The sequence below is a fragment of the Oncorhynchus masou genome, unplaced genomic scaffold (assembly GCF_036934945.1).
Source record: "Oncorhynchus masou masou isolate Uvic2021 unplaced genomic scaffold, UVic_Omas_1.1 unplaced_scaffold_1684, whole genome shotgun sequence".
Classification (NCBI taxonomy): domain Eukaryota; kingdom Metazoa; phylum Chordata; class Actinopteri; order Salmoniformes; family Salmonidae; genus Oncorhynchus; species Oncorhynchus masou.
In genome coordinates, this window is record NW_027006983.1 from 69,075 (window position 1) to 86,251 (window position 17,177).

The window sequence follows — 17,177 nt, forward strand, 5'->3', positions numbered from 1 at the left end:
CCCCCAGCCTCTAGTTACTATTATGCCCCAGCCTCTAGTTACTATTATGCCCCCAGCCTGTAGTTACTATTATGCCCCCAGCCTCTAGTTACTATTATGCCCCCAGCCTCTAGTTACTATTATGCCCCCAGCCTCTAGTTACTATTATGCCCCCAGCCTCTAGTTACTATTATGCCCCCAGCCTTTAGTTACTAGTATGCCCCCAGCCTCTAGTTACTATTATGCCCCCAGCCTCTAGTTACTATTATGCCCCCAGCCTCTAGTTACTATTATGCCCCAGCCTCTAGTTACTATTATGCCCCCAGCCTCTAGTTACTATTATGCCCCCAGCCTCTAGTTACTATTATGCCCCCAGCCTCTAGTTACTATTATGCCCCCAGCCTGTAGTTACTATTATGTCCCCAGCCTCTAGTTACTATTATGCCCCCAGCCTCTAGTTACTAGTATGCCCCCAGCCTCTAGTTACTATTATGCCCCCAGCCTCTAGTTACTAGTATGTCCCCAGCCTCTAGTTACTATTATGCCCCCAGCCTGTAGTTACTATTATGTCCCCAGCCTCTAGTTACTATTATGCCCCCAGCCTCTAGTTACTAGTATGCCCCCAGCCTCTAGTTACTATTATGCCCCCAGCCTCTAGTTACTAGTATGTCCCCAGCCTCTAGTTACTATTATGCCCCCAGCCTGTAGTTACTATTATGCCCCCAGCCTGTAGTTACTATTATGCCCCCAGCCTGTAGTTACTATTATGCCCCCAGCCTCTAGTTACTATTATGCCCCCAGCCTCTAGTTACTATTATGCCCCCAGCCTCTAGTTACTATTATGCCCCCAGCCTCTAGTTACTATTATGCCCCCAGCCTGTAGTTACTATTATGCCCCCAGCCTGTAGTTACTATTATGTCCCCAGCCTCTAGTTACTATTATGCCCCCAGCCTCTAGTTACTATTATGCCCCCAGCCTCTAGTTACTATTATGCCCTCAGCCTCTAGTTACTATTATGCCCCCAGCCTCTAGTTACTATTATGCCCCCAGCCTGCAGTTACTATTATGCCCCCAGCCTCTAGTTACTATTATGCCCCCAGCCTCTAGTTACTATTATGCCCCCAGCCTCTAGTTACTATTATGCCCCCAGCCTCTAGTTACTATTATGCCCCCAGCCTCTAGTTACTATTATGCCCCCAGCCTCTAGTTACTAGTATGCCCCCAGCCTGTAGTTACTATTATGCCCCCAGCCTCTAGTTACTATTATGCCCCCAGCCTCTAGTTACTATTATGCCCCCAGCCTGTAGTTACTAGTATGCCCCCAGCCTCTAGTTACTAGTATGCCCCCAGCCTCTAGTTACTATTATGCCCCCAGCCATTAGTTACTATTATGCCCCCAGCCTGTAGTTACTATTATGCCCCCAGCCTCTAGTTACTATTATGCCCCCAGCCTGTAGTTACTATTATGCCCCCAGCCTGTAGTTACTATTATGCCCCCAGCCTCTAGTTACTATTATGCCCCCAGCCTCTAGTTACTATTATGCCCCCAGCCTGTAGTTACTATTATGCCCCCAGCCATTAGTTACTATTATGCCCCCAGCCTCTAGTTACTATTATGCCCCCAGCCTCTAGTTACTATTATGCCCCCAGCCTCTAGTTACTATTATGCCCCCAGCCTCTAGTTACTATTATGCCCCCAGCCTGTAGTTACTATTATGCCCCCAGCCTCTAGTTACTATTATGCCCCCAGCCTCTAGTTACTATTATGCCCCCAGCCTCTAGTTACTATTATGCCCCCAGCCTCTAGTTACTATTATGCCCCCAGCCTTTAGTTACTAGTATGCCCCCAGCCTTTAGTTACTAGTATGCCCCCAGCCTCTAGTTACTATTATGCCCCCAGCCTCTAGTTACTATTATGCCCCCAGCCTCTAGTTACTATTATGCCCCCAGCCTCTAGTTACTATTATGCCCCCAGCCTCTAGTTACTATTATGCCCCCAGCCTCTAGTTACTATTATGCCCCCAGCCTCTAGTTACTATTATGCCCCCAGCCTCTAGTTACTATTATGCCCCCAGCCTGTAGTTACTATTATGCCCCCAGCCTCTAGTTACTATTATGCCCCCAGCCTGTAGTTACTATTATGTCCCCAGCCTCTAGTTACTATTATGCCCCCAGCCTCTAGTTACTAGTATGCCCCCAGCCTCTAGTTACTATTATGCCCCCAGCCTCTAGTTACTAGTATGTCCCCAGCCTCTAGTTATTATTATGCCCCCAGCCTGTAGTTACTATTATGTCCCCAGCCTCTAGTTACTATTATGCCCCCAGCCTCTAGTTACTAGTATGCCCCCAGCCTCTAGTTACTATTATGCCCCCAGCCTCTAGTTACTAGTATGTCCCCAGCCTCTAGTTACTATTATGCCCCCAGCCTGTAGTTACTATTATGCCCCCAGCCTGTAGTTACTATTATGCCCCCAGCCTGTAGTTACTATTATGCCCCCAGCCTCTAGTTACTATTATGCCCCCAGCCTCTAGTTACTATTATGCCCCCAGCCTCTAGTTACTATTATGCCCCCAGCCTCTAGTTACTATTATGCCCCCAGCCTGTAGTTACTATTATGCCCCCAGCCTGTAGTTACTATTATGTCCCCAGCCTCTAGTTACTATTATGCCCCCAGCCTCTAGTTACTATTATGCCCCCAGCCTCTAGTTACTATTATGCCCTCAGCCTCTAGTTACTATTATGCCCCCAGCCTCTAGTTACTATTATGCCCCCAGCCTGCAGTTACTATTATGCCCCCAGCCTCTAGTTACTATTATGCCCCCAGCCTCTAGTTACTATTATGCCCCAGCCTCTAGTTACTATTATGCCCCCAGCCTCTAGTTACTATTATGCCCCCAGCCTCTAGTTACTATTATGCCCCCAGCCTCTAGTTACTAGTATGCCCCCAGCCTGTAGTTACTATTATGCCCCCAGCCTCTAGTTACTATTATGCCCCAGCCTCTAGTTACTATTATGCCCCCAGCCTGTAGTTACTAGTATGCCCCCAGCCTCTAGTTACTAGTATGCCCCCAGCCTCTAGTTACTATTATGCCCCCAGCCTGTAGTTACTAGTATGCCCCCAGCCTCTAGTTACTAGTATGCCCCCAGCCTCTAGTTACTATTATGCCCCCAGCCATTAGTTACTATTATGCCCCCAGCCTGTAGTTACTATTATGCCCCCAGCCTCTAGTTACTATTATGCCCCCAGCCTGTAGTTACTATTATGCCCCCAGCCTCTAGTTACTATTATGCCCCCAGCCTCTAGTTACTATTATGCCCCCAGCCTGTAGTTACTAGTATGCCCCCAGCCTCTAGTTACTAGTATGCCCCCAGCCTCTAGTTACTATTATGCCCCCAGCCATTAGTTACTATTATGCCCCCAGCCTGTAGTTACTATTATGCCCCCAGCCTCTAGTTACTATTATGCCCCCAGCCTCTAGTTACTATTATGCCCCCAGCCTCTAGTTACTATTATGCCCCCAGCCTCTAGTTACTATTATGCCCCCAGCCTGTAGTTACTATTATGCCCCCAGCCATTAGTTACTATTATGCCCCCAGCCTCTAGTTACTATTATGCCCCCAGCCTCTAGTTACTATTATGCCCCCAGCCTCTAGTTACTATTATGCCCCCAGCCTCTAGTTACTATTATGCCCCCAGCCTGTAGTTACTATTATGCCCCCAGCCTCTAGTTACTATTATGCCCCCAGCCTCTAGTTACTATTATGCCCCAGCCTCTAGTTACTATTATGCCCCCAGCCTCTAGTTACTATTATGCCCCCAGCCTTTAGTTACTAGTATGCCCCCAGCCTTTAGTTACTAGTATGCCCCCAGCCTCTAGTTACTATTATGCCCCCAGCCTCTAGTTACTATTATGCCCCAGCCTCTAGTTACTATTATGCCCCCAGCCTCTAGTTACTATTATGCCCCCAGCCTCTAGTTACTATTATGCCCCCAGCCTCTAGTTACTATTATGCCCCCAGCCTGTAGTTACTATTATGCCCCCAGCCTGTAGTTACTATTATGTCCCCAGCCTCTAGTTACTAGTATGTCCCCAGCCTCTAGTTACTATTATGCCCCCAGCCTGTAGTTACTATTATGTCCCCAGCCTCTAGTTACTATTATGCCCCCAGCCTGTAGTTACTATTATGTCCCCAGCCTCTAGTTACTATTATGTCCCCAGCCTCTAGTTACTATTATGCCCCCAGCCTGTAGTTACTAGTATGCCCCCAGCCTCTAGTTACTATTATGTCCCCAGCCTCTAGTTACTATTATGTCCCCAGCCTCTAGTTACTATTATGCCCCCAGCCTGTAGTTACTATTATGTCCCCAGCCTCTAGTTACTATTATGCCCCCAGCCTGTAGTTACTATTATGTCCCCAGCCTCTAGTTACTATTATGTCCCCAGCCTCTAGTTACTATTATGCCCCCAGCCTGCAGTTACTATTATGCCCCCAGCCTCTAGTTACTATTATGCCCCCAGCCTCTAGTTACTAGTATGCCCCCAGCCTGTAGTTACTATTATGCCCCCAGCCTCTAGTTACTATTATGCCCCCAGCCTCTAGTTACTATTATGCCCCCAGCCTGTAGTTACTATTATGCCCCCAGCCTCTAGTTACTATTATGCCCCCAGCCTGTAGTTACTATTATGTCCCCAGCCTCTAGTTACTATTATGCCCCCAGCCTGTAGTTACTATTATGTCCCCAGCCTCTAGTTACTATTATGCCCCAGCCTCTAGTTACTATTATGCCCCCAGCCTGCAGTTACTATTATGCCCCCAGCCTCTAGTTACTATTATGCCCCCAGCCTCTAGTTACTATTATGCCCCCAGCCTCTAGTTACTATTATGCCCCCAGCCTCTAGTTACTATTATGCCCCCAGCCTCTAGTTACTATTATGCCCCCAGCCTCTAGTTACTAGTATGCCCCCAGCCTGTAGTTACTATTATGCCCCAGCCTCTAGTTACTATTATGCCCCCAGCCTCTAGTTACTATTATGCCCCCAGCCTGCAGTTACTATTATGCCCCCAGCCTCTAGTTACTATTATGCCCCCAGCCTCTAGTTACTATTATGCCCCCAGCCTCTAGTTACTATTATGCCCCCAGCCTCTAGTTACTATTATGCCCCCAGCCTCTAGTTACTATTATGCCCCCCAGCCTCTAGTTACTAGTATGCCCCCAGCCTGTAGTTACTATTATGCCCCCAGCCTCTAGTTACTATTATGCCCCCAGCCTCTAGTTACTATTATGCCCCCAGCCTGTAGTTACTAGTATGCCCCAGCCTCTAGTTACTAGTATGCCCCCAGCCTCTAGTTACTATTATGCCCCCAGCCATTAGTTACTATTATGCCCCCAGCCTGTAGTTACTATTATGCCCCCAGCCTCTAGTTACTATTATGCCCCCAGCCTCTAGTTACTATTATGCCCCTAGCCTGTAGTTACTATTATGCCCCCAGCCTCTAGTTACTAGTATGCCCCCAGCCTCTAGTTACTATTATGCCCCCAGCCTCTAGTTACTATTATGCCCCCAGCCTGTAGTTACTATTATGCCCCCAGCCATTAGTTACTATTATGCCCCCAGCCTCTAGTTACTATTATGCCCCCAGCCTCTAGTTACTATTATGCCCCCAGCCTCTAGTTACTATTATGCCCCCAGCCTCTAGTTACTATTATGCCCCCAGCCTGTAGTTACTATTATGCCCCCAGCCTCTAGTTACTATTATGCCCCCAGCCTCTAGTTACTATTATGCCCCCAGCCTCTAGTTACTATTATGCCCCCAGCCTCTAGTTACTATTATGCCCCCAGCCTTTAGTTACTAGTATGCCCCCAGCCTCTAGTTACTATTATGCCCCCAGCCTCTAGTTACTATTATGCCCCCAGCCTCTAGTTACTATTATGCCCCCAGCCTCTAGTTACTATTATGCCCCCAGCCTCTAGTTACTATTATGCCCCCAGCCTGTAGTTACTATTATGCCCCCAGCCTCTAGTTACTATTATGCCCCCAGCCTGTAGTTACTATTATGTCCCCAGCCTCTAGTTACTATTATGCCCCCAGCCTCTAGTTACTAGTATGCCCCCAGCCTCTAGTTACTATTATGCCCCCAGCCTCTAGTTACTAGTATGTCCCCAGCCTCTAGTTACTATTATGCCCCCAGCCTGTAGTTACTATTATGTCCCCAGCCTCTAGTTACTATTATGCCCCCAGCCTCTAGTTACTAGTATGCCCCAGCCTCTAGTTACTATTATGCCCCCAGCCTCTAGTTACTAGTATGTCCCCAGCCTCTAGTTACTATTATGCCCCCAGCCTGTAGTTACTATTATGCCCCCAGCCTGTAGTTACTATTATGCCCCCAGCCTGTAGTTACTATTATGCCCCCAGCCTCTAGTTACTATTATGCCCCCAGCCTCTAGTTACTATTATGCCCCCAGCCTCTAGTTACTATTATGCCCCCAGCCTCTAGTTACTATTATGCCCCAGCCTGTAGTTACTATTATGCCCCCAGCCATTAGTTACTATTATGCCCCCAGCCTCTAGTTACTATTATGCCCCCAGCCTCTAGTTACTATTATGCCCCCAGCCTCTAGTTACTATTATGCCCCCAGCCTCTAGTTACTATTATGCCCCCAGCCTGTAGTTACTATTATGCCCCCAGCCTCTAGTTACTATTATGCCCCCAGCCTCTAGTTACTATTATGCCCCCAGCCTCTAGTTACTATTATGCCCCAGCCTCTAGTTACTATTATGCCCCCAGCCTTTAGTTACTAGTATGCCCCCAGCCTCTAGTTACTATTATGCCCCCAGCCTCTAGTTACTATTATGCCCCCAGCCTCTAGTTACTATTATGCCCCCAGCCTCTAGTTACTATTATGCCCCCAGCCTCTAGTTACTATTATGCCCCCAGCCTGTAGTTACTATTATGCCCCCAGCCTCTAGTTACTATTATGCCCCCAGCCTGTAGTTACTATTATGTCCCCAGCCTCTAGTTACTATTATGCCCCCAGCCTCTAGTTACTAGTATGCCCCCAGCCTCTAGTTACTATTATGCCCCAGCCTCTAGTTACTAGTATGCCCCCAGCCTCTAGTTACTATTATGCCCCCAGCCTCTAGTTACTAGTATGTCCCCAGCCTCTAGTTACTATTATGCCCCCAGCCTGTAGTTACTATTATGCCCCCAGCCTGTAGTTACTATTATGCCCCCAGCCTGTAGTTACTATTATGCCCCAGCCTCTAGTTACTATTATGCCCCCAGCCTCTAGTTACTATTATGCCCCCAGCCTCTAGTTACTATTATGCCCCCAGCCTCTAGTTACTATTATGCCCCCAGCCTGTAGTTACTATTATGCCCCCAGCCTGTAGTTACTATTATGTCCCCAGCCTCTAGTTACTATTATGCCCCCAGCCTCTAGTTACTATTATGCCCCCAGCCTCTAGTTACTATTATGCCCTCAGCCTCTAGTTACTATTATGCCCCCAGCCTCTAGTTACTATTATGCCCCCAGCCTGCAGTTACTATTATGCCCCCAGCCTCTAGTTACTATTATGCCCCCAGCCTCTAGTTACTATTATGCCCCCAGCCTCTAGTTACTATTATGCCCCCAGCCTCTAGTTACTATTATGCCCCCAGCCTCTAGTTACTATTATGCCCCCAGCCTCTAGTTACTAGTATGCCCCCAGCCTGTAGTTACTATTATGCCCCCAGCCTCTAGTTACTATTATGCCCCCAGCCTCTAGTTACTATTATGCCCCCAGCCTGTAGTTACTATTATGCCCCCAGCCTCTAGTTACTATTATGCCCCCAGCCTCTAGTTACTATTATGCCCCCAGCCTGTAGTTACTATTATGCCCCCAGCCATTAGTTACTATTATGCCCCCAGCCTCTAGTTACTATTATGCCCCCAGCCTCTAGTTACTATTATGCCCCCAGCCTCTAGTTACTATTATGCCCCCAGCCTCTAGTTACTATTATGCCCCAGCCTGTAGTTACTATTATGCCCCCAGCCTCTAGTTACTATTATGCCCCCAGCCTCTAGTTACTATTATGCCCCCAGCCTCTAGTTACTATTATGCCCCCAGCCTCTAGTTACTATTATGCCCCCAGCCTCTAGTTACTATTATGCCCCCAGCCTTTAGTTACTAGTATGCCCCCAGCCTCTAGTTACTATTATGCCCCCAGCCTCTAGTTACTATTATGCCCCCAGCCTCTAGTTACTATTATGCCCCCAGCCTCTAGTTACTATTATGCCCCCAGCCTCTAGTTACTATTATGCCCCCAGCCTCTAGTTACTATTATGCCCCCAGCCTGTAGTTACTATTATGCCCCCAGCCTCTAGTTACTATTATGCCCCCAGCCTGTAGTTACTATTATGCCCCCAGCCTGTAGTTACTATTATGTCCCCAGCCTCTAGTTACTATTATGCCCCCAGCCTGTAGTTACTATTATGTCCCCAGCCTCTAGTTACTATTATGTCCCCAGCCTCTAGTTACTATTATGCCCCCAGCCTGTAGTTACTAGTATGCCCCCAGCCTGTAGTTACTATTATGCCCCCAGCCTCTAGTTACTATTATGCCCCCAGCCTCTAGTTACTATTATGCCCCCAGCCTGTAGTTACTATTATGCCCCAGCCTCTAGTTACTATTATGCCCCCAGCCTGTAGTTACTAGTATGCCCCCAGCCTCTAGTTACTATTATGCCCACAGCCTCTAGTTACTATTATGCCCCCAGCCTCTAGTTACTATTATGCCCCCAGCCTGTAGTTACTATTATGCCCACAGCCTCTAGTTACTATTATGCCCCCAGCCTCTAGTTACTATTATGCCCCCAGCCTGTAGTTACTAGTATGTCCCCAGCCTCTAGTTACTATTATGCCCCCAGCCTCTAGTTACTATTATGCCCCCAGCCTCTAGTTACTAGTATGCCCCCAGCCTCTAGTTACTAGTATGCCCCCAGCCTGTAGTTACTATTATGCCCACAGCCTCTAGTTACTATTATGCCCCCAGCCTCTAGTTACTATTATGCCCCCAGCCTCTAGTTACTATTATGCCCACAGCCTCTAGTTACTAGTATGTCCCCAGCCTCTAGTTACTAGTATGCCCCCAGCCTCTAGTTACTAGTATGCCCCCAGCCTCTAGTTACTAGTATGCCCCCAGCCTCTAGTTACTATTATGCCCCCAGCCTCTAGTTACTAGTATGTCCCCAGCCTCTAGTTACTATTATGCCCCCAGCCTCTAGTTACTATTATGCCCCCAGCCTCTAGTTACTATTATGCCCCCAGCCTCTAGTTACTAGTATGTCCCCAGCCTCTAGTTACTATTATGCCCCCAGCCTCTAGTTACTATTATGCCCCCAGCCTGTAGTTACTAGTATGCCCCCAGCCTGTAGTTACTATTATGCCCCCAGCCTCTAGTTACTATTATGCCCCCAGCCTCTAGTTACTATTATGCCCCCAGCCTCTAGTTACTATTATGCCCCCAGCCTGTAGTTACTATTATGCCCCCAGCCTGTAGTTACTATTATGTCCCCAGCCTCTAGTTACTATTATGCCCCCAGCCTCTAGTTACTATTATGCCCCCAGCCTCTAGTTACTATTATGCCCTCAGCCTCTAGTTACTATTATGCCCCCAGCCTCTAGTTACTATTATGCCCCCAGCCTGCAGTTACTATTATGCCCCCAGCCTCTAGTTACTATTATGCCCCCAGCCTCTAGTTACTATTATGCCCCAGCCTCTAGTTACTATTATGCCCCCAGCCTCTAGTTACTATTATGCCCCCAGCCTCTAGTTACTAGTATGCCCCCAGCCTGTAGTTACTATTATGCCCCCAGCCTCTAGTTACTATTATGCCCCCAGCCTCTAGTTACTATTATGCCCCCAGCCTGTAGTTACTAGTATGCCCCCAGCCTCTAGTTACTAGTATGCCCCCAGCCTCTAGTTACTATTATGCCCCCAGCCATTAGTTACTATTATGCCCCCAGCCTGTAGTTACTATTATGCCCCAGCCTCTAGTTACTATTATGCCCCCAGCCTCTAGTTACTATTATGCCCCCAGCCTGTAGTTACTATTATGCCCCCAGCCTCTAGTTACTAGTATGCCCCCAGCCTCTAGTTACTATTATGCCCCCAGCCTCTAGTTACTATTATGCCCCCAGCCTGTAGTTACTATTATGCCCCCAGCCATTAGTTACTATTATGCCCCCAGCCTCTAGTTACTATTATGCCCCCAGCCTCTAGTTACTATTATGCCCCCAGCCTGCAGTTACTATTATGCCTCCAGCCTCTAGTTACTATTATGCCCCCAGCCTCTAGTTACTATTATGCCCCCAGCCTCTAGTTACTATTATGCCCCCAGCCTCTAGTTACTATTATGCCCCCAGCCTCTAATTATGCCCCCAGCCTCTAGTTACTAGTATGCCCCCAGCCTGTAGTTACTATTATGCCCCCAGCCTCTAGTTACTATTATGCCCCCAGCCTCTAGTTACTATTATGCCCCCAGCCTGTAGTTACTAGTATGCCCCCAGCCTCTAGTTACTAGTATGCCCCCAGCCTCTAGTTACTATTATGCCCCCAGCCATTAGTTACTATTATGCCCCCAGCCTGTAGTTACTATTATGCCCCCAGCCTCTAGTTACTATTATGCCCCCAGCCTCTAGTTACTATTATGCCCCCAGCCTGTAGTTACTATTATGCCCCCAGCCTCTAGTTACTAGTATGCCCCCAGCCTCTAGTTACTATTATGCCCCCAGCCTCTAGTTACTATTATGCCCCCAGCCTGTAGTTACTATTATGCCCCCAGCCATTAGTTACTATTATGCCCCCAGCCTCTAGTTACTATTATGCCCCCAGCCTCTAGTTACTATTATGCCCCCAGCCTCTAGTTACTATTATGCCCCCAGCCTCTAGTTACTATTATGCCCCCAGCCTGTAGTTACTATTATGCCCCCAGCCTCTAGTTACTATTATGCCCCCAGCCTCTAGTTACTATTATGCCCCCAGCCTCTAGTTACTATTATGCCCCCAGCCTCTAGTTACTATTATGCCCCCAGCCTTTAGTTACTAGTATGCCCCCAGCCTCTAGTTACTATTATGCCCCCAGCCTCTAGTTACTATTATGCCCCCAGCCTCTAGTTACTATTATGCCCCCAGCCTCTAGTTACTATTATGCCCCCAGCCTCTAGTTACTATTATGCCCCCAGCCTGTAGTTACTATTATGCCCCCAGCCTCTAGTTACTATTATGCCCCCAGCCTGTAGTTACTATTATGTCCCCAGCCTCTAGTTACTATTATGCCCCCAGCCTCTAGTTACTAGTATGCCCCCAGCCTCTAGTTACTATTATGCCCCCAGCCTCTAGTTACTAGTATGTCCCCAGCCTCTAGTTACTATTATGCCCCCAGCCTGTAGTTACTATTATGCCCTCAGCCTCTAGTTACTATTATGCCCCCAGCCTCTAGTTACTATTATGCCCCCAGCCTGCAGTTACTATTATGCCCCCAGCCTCTAGTTACTATTATGCCCTCAGCCTCTAGTTACTATTATGCCCCCAGCCTCTAGTTACTATTATGCCCCCAGCCTGCAGTTACTATTATGCCCCCAGCCTCTAGTTACTATTATGCCCCCAGCCTCTAGTTACTATTATGCCCCCAGCCTCTAGTTACTATTATGCCCCCAGCCTCTAGTTACTATTATGCCCCAGCCTCTAGTTACTATTATGCCCCCAGCCTCTAGTTACTAGTATGCCCCCAGCCTGTAGTTACTATTATGCCCCCAGCCTCTAGTTACTATTATGCCCCAGCCTCTAGTTACTATTATGCCCCCAGCCTGTAGTTACTAGTATGCCCCCAGCCTCTAGTTACTATTATGCCCCCAGCCTCTAGTTACTATTATGCCCCCAGCCATTAGTTACTATTATGCCCCCAGCCTCTAGTTACTATTATGCCCCCAGCCTCTAGTTACTATTATGCCCCCAGCCTGTAGTTACTATTATGCCCCCAGCCTCTAGTTACTATTATGCCCCCAGCCTGTAGTTACTAGTATGCCCCCAGCCTCTAGTTACTATTATGCCCACAGCCTCTAGTTACTATTATGCCCCAGCCTCTAGTTACTATTATGCCCCCAGCCTGTAGTTACTATTATGCCCCCAGCCTCTAGTTACTATTATGCCCCCAGCCTCTAGTTACTATTATGCCCCCAGCCTGTAGTTACTAGTATGTCCCCAGCCTCTAGTTACTATTATGCCCCCAGCCTCTAGTTACTATTATGCCCCCAGCCTCTAGTTACTAGTATGCCCCCAGCCTCTAGTTACTAGTATGCCCCCAGCCTGTAGTTACTATTATGCCCACAGCCTCTAGTTACTATTATGCCCCCAGCCTCTAGTTACTATTATGCCCACAGCCTCTAGTTACTATTATGCCCCCAGCCTCTAGTTACTATTATGCCCCCAGCCTCTAGTTACTATTATGCCCCCAGCCTCTAGTTACTATTATGCCCCCAGCCTCTAGTTACTAGTATGCCCCCAGCCTGTAGTTACTATTATGCCCACAGCCTCTAGTTACTATTATGCCCCCAGCCTCTAGTTACTATTATGCCCACAGCCTCTAGTTACTAGTATGTCCCCAGCCTCTAGTTACTAGTATGCCCCCCAGCCTCTAGTTACTAGTATGCCCCCAGCCTCTAGTTACTAGTATGCCCCCAGCCTCTAGTTACTATTATGCCCCCAGCCTCTAGTTACTAGTATGTCCCCAGCCTCTAGTTACTATTATGCCCCCAGCCTCTAGTTACTATTATGCCCCCAGCCTCTAGTTACTATTATGCCCCCAGCCTCTAGTTACTAGTATGTCCCCAGCCTCTAGTTACTATTATGCCCCCAGCCTCTAGTTACTATTATGCTAGTATGCCCCCAGCCTGTAGTTACTATTATGCCCCCAGCCTCTAGTTACTATTATGCCCCAGCCTCTAGTTACTATTATGCCCCCAGCCTCTAGTTACTATTATGCCCCCAGCCTGTAGTTACTATTATGCCCCCAGCCTCTAGTTACTATTATGTCCCCAGCCTCTAGTTACTATTATGCCCCCAGCCTGTAGTTACTATTATGCCCCCAGCCTCTAGTTACTATTATGCCCCCAGCCTCTAGTTACTATTATGCCCCCAGCCTCTAGTTACTATTATGCCCCCAGCCTGTAGTTACTATTATGTCCCCAGCCTCTAGTTACTATTATGCCCCCAGCCTCTAGTTACTATTATGCCCCCAGCCTCTAGTTACTATTATGCCCTCAGCCTCTAGTTACTATTATGCCCCCAGCCTCTAGTTACTATTATGCCCCCAGCCTGCAGTTACTATTATGCCCCCAGCCTCTAGTTACTATTATGCCCCCAGCCTCTAGTTACTATTATGCCCCCAGCCTCTAGTTACTATTATGCCCCCAGCCTCTAGTTACTATTATGCCCCCAGCCTCTAGTTACTATTATGCCCCCAGCCTCTAGTTACTAGTATGCCCCCAGCCTGTAGTTACTATTATGCCCCCAGCCTCTAGTTACTATTATGCCCCCAGCCTCTAGTTACTATTATGCCCCCAGCCTGTAGTTACTAGTATGCCCCCAGCCTCTAGTTACTAGTATGCCCCCAGCCTCTAGTTACTATTATGCCCCCAGCCATTAGTTACTATTATGCCCCCAGCCTGTAGTTACTATTATGCCCCCAGCCTCTAGTTACTATTATGCCCCCAGCCTCTAGTTACTATTATGCCCCCAGCCTGTAGTTACTATTATGCCCCCAGCCTCTAGTTACTAGTATGCCCCCAGCCTCTAGTTACTATTATGCCCCCAGCCTCTAGTTACTATTATGCCCCCAGCCTGTAGTTACTATTATGCCCCCAGCCATTAGTTACTATTATGCCCCCAGCCTCTAGTTACTATTATGCCCCCAGCCTCTAGTTACTATTATGCCCCCAGCCTCTAGTTACTATTATGCCCCCAGCCTCTAGTTACTATTATGCCCCCAGCCTGTAGTTACTATTATGCCCCCAGCCTGTAGTTACTATTATGCCCCCAGCCTCTAGTTACTATTATGCCCCCAGCCTCTAGTTACTATTATGCCCCCAGCCTCTAGTTACTATTATGCCCCCAGCCTTTAGTTACTAGTATGCCCCCAGCCTCTAGTTACTATTATGCCCCCAGCCTCTAGTTACTATTATGCCCCCAGCCTCTAGTTACTATTATGCCCCCAGCCTCTAGTTACTATTATGCCCCCAGCCTCTAGTTACTATTATGCCCCCAGCCTCTGGAATAGCCTGCCAGAGAACCTGAGGGGGGCTGAATCTGTAAATAATAATATTAATATTAATATTAATATTAACTAATATTTTAGTTTTTATTTTCCTCTTTTTTTTTCCTCTTTCTTTTTTTTTTTTTTACTGTGAAGCACATTGTGTTTCATGTCTGAAATGTGCTGTATAAATAAAGCTTGATTTAATTTGATCTGTTTCAGCATGGGCAGTGCCATTGAGGCTACAACCCCACCTAGTTGACTACTTTGACCCCTTGAAAATGGTGGAAGCCCTAAATGGTGCTGCACATGCTTAAACAGCCTATTGGCCATTACAGGCCTCTGTCATTCTATATGGTAATGCCTTGTGACTGCTGTGAAGCAAGAAGAACTTCCAGGTCACATATTTCTGGATTTCTTCAGAATAAGACTCCCGTCATCTATACTTTGTAAATTAATAATTAGGGCGAAAATGTGCACAATTATCAAAATATTTTGTACTAGTTATCATACAAAGAATGATTACACTTTTTTTTTTTACGGGATATGTGATTGTTAGGTGATTGTTTTATTTGATTATTTCTAATTGGTCAACAGTGTGTTTTGTGTCCTATCATCTATTGCACCATACACAGTTTAATAGTAACCTATAGCAACATGATCTTTAACATTCCATCTACTGAACACTCCATCTACTGAACACTCCATCTACTGAACACTCCATCTACTGAACACACTGATCCCTCGATCTGCTGAACACTCCGTCTGCCGAACACTCCATCTACTGAACACACTGATCCCTCGATCTGCTGAACACTCCGTCTACTGAACACTCCGTCTACTGAACACTCCATCTACGGTACACACTGAACACTCCGTCTACTGAACACTCCGTCTACTGAACACTCCGTCTACTGAACACTCCGTCTACTGAACACTCCGTCTACTGAACACTCCGTCTACTGATCAGTCTGCTGATATAAAGACCTATCTCTATAGTCATTACCCTAATCTATAATGGTACTGATATAAAGACTTATCTCTATGGTCATTACCATGATCTATAATGGTACTGATATGAAGATGAAAATGGCTCAGTGCCTATAATTTAGTCTGTGTGTAGAATGGGGCATAAAGGAAATTACCTCTACTAGATTATGCTGATAAGGTAAACAGCATACAAATGTGGCCTGTGTATTAATTTGCCTATAACTAATCAGAATTACATTCATTAATTACATAAAAAAGAGAATACTTCAAAATGAGAAGATCCTGCCATGGAAAAGACGACTGGGTGGACATGAAGTGGAAGGGAGGGGAAATAACTCCCACCATGCAGCAGGACACCTTCAGCTGCGGGTCTTTGTAATGCAGGTTTGATAGTTATATTTTCAATAATGAATGGCTAGCTGTTATGTGACAATTAGGTCAAAAACTATCTTTTATGTTTTGGTGTAAATGGCCAAGGAAGTTGCACAGAACTTCCAACATCCCAAATGGTTATAGAATCGTCACAGAAACACATGAAACAGCTTCTACTAAAAATGTCTGGTATGTAATGTCATTCAAAGTAAATGTAAAAAATAAAATAAAAATTCCTGAAACGAGTCACGTATTTGTGTATATCCACTGCACAATTCTTAGGTGTGTTGGTTTGAAGGGAAATACATGAACTGAAAATGTAACCACAGTAATGGCGGCCTGAGGTTTTACGTTAGGAATTCTTTGTCTCTTCAACTTAGATGGTAAAACGTCTCCTCTTTTTAGTCATAAACATGGCGACACTTCCTCTTCCTGCCTAACAAGTTTCGCCGTTCTCTACCTTGTGCGGACACTATTTTCACGCCACTTCGATACAGTTACGATTTTCGTAACATTTTATGAGAGCACTTTCACGAACCATTTTCCTAACCTTTAAATAATTCAACTAATTCTCCTAACCTGCTGCGAAACAGTCACTGCCGTATCGAAGTACTGTGTAAATAGTTTTTGTCTGCCACCCTACAGCACCACACCCAAACTACCCCGTCTGATCAGACAACACAGCAACGACAAGACATCGACATTTCATGCACTCGGTTATGATCCTGCACTTCAATTCTCCCCGTTTCTTTCTTATTAATATTATGTTCAGATAATAAAATAGCCTACAGGCTAAATAATGAAGGAATAATGTTGTGTCCTACCTGTCGTTATCAATGAAACACTGATGAACAGAATCCCAAAACACCAGACCGCCGAGGTCGGAAAGGTCTTCATTTCATGAACAAAACAAGTCTGACTCCAAGGTAAAGCTGTTTGTAACTGGTGAATAAAACTATTAGGAGTTTAGAAAAATAAACCAAAACAGTTGAATGACTAATTTGTCAACGAACAGAATGTAACACGACGTCTGTTCCAGAAATAACGGGGGAAAAGGGTGGTGGAGTTTCACACTTTACTTTCACTTTCACTTTCACTTACAGTACTTCTAGTTGAATATCATCTCGCGATATCTAGTTCCGTCTTGTGTTCTGATATGAACATTAACTTCATGCCATCTCGCGATATCTAGCTCCATCTAGTGTTCTGATATGGACATTAACTTCCTGTCAAATTTCCTCAAACACATACGAGCACTAATGTGAATCGTGAAATGAATGTGACAACAACTAGGCTGTAGTAAATATTTCAACTAGAAACAATTTACGATGTGAAATGACCCAAGAACATTGATCATATAAAATATATGTGATATTCACTTTCAGTTGTTGACTATCTAGACAGGTGTGAGCAGTATGGCAGAAATTACACTAATTGTATCAGAGAGAAAGGTAGAGTCAACATGCCGCGAAGTGGTAGGCCACACAAACTCACAGAAAGGGACCGCCGAGGGCTGAAGCACGTGGCTTGTAAAAATC

The 17,177-nt window shown here is 46.3% G+C and overlaps 1 protein-coding gene across 5 annotated transcripts in view; it reads right to left on the minus strand.

Annotated features, from left to right (window-relative positions):
• The window catches only part of LOC135531966 (selection and upkeep of intraepithelial T-cells protein 6-like), a 68,115-nt gene extending 51,385 nt beyond the window's left edge, over positions 1-16,730 (minus strand). For all 5 annotated transcript variants that reach the window (XM_064959658.1, XM_064959657.1, XM_064959654.1 and 2 more), the window contains exon 1: positions 16,464-16,730. In XM_064959658.1, coding sequence (XP_064815730.1) covers positions 16,464-16,536 — 73 coding nt within the window. In that variant the 5' untranslated portion in view covers positions 16,537-16,730. The remainder of the gene's footprint in view (positions 1-16,463) is intronic.
• Positions 16,731-17,177: the final 447 nt, after the last annotated feature.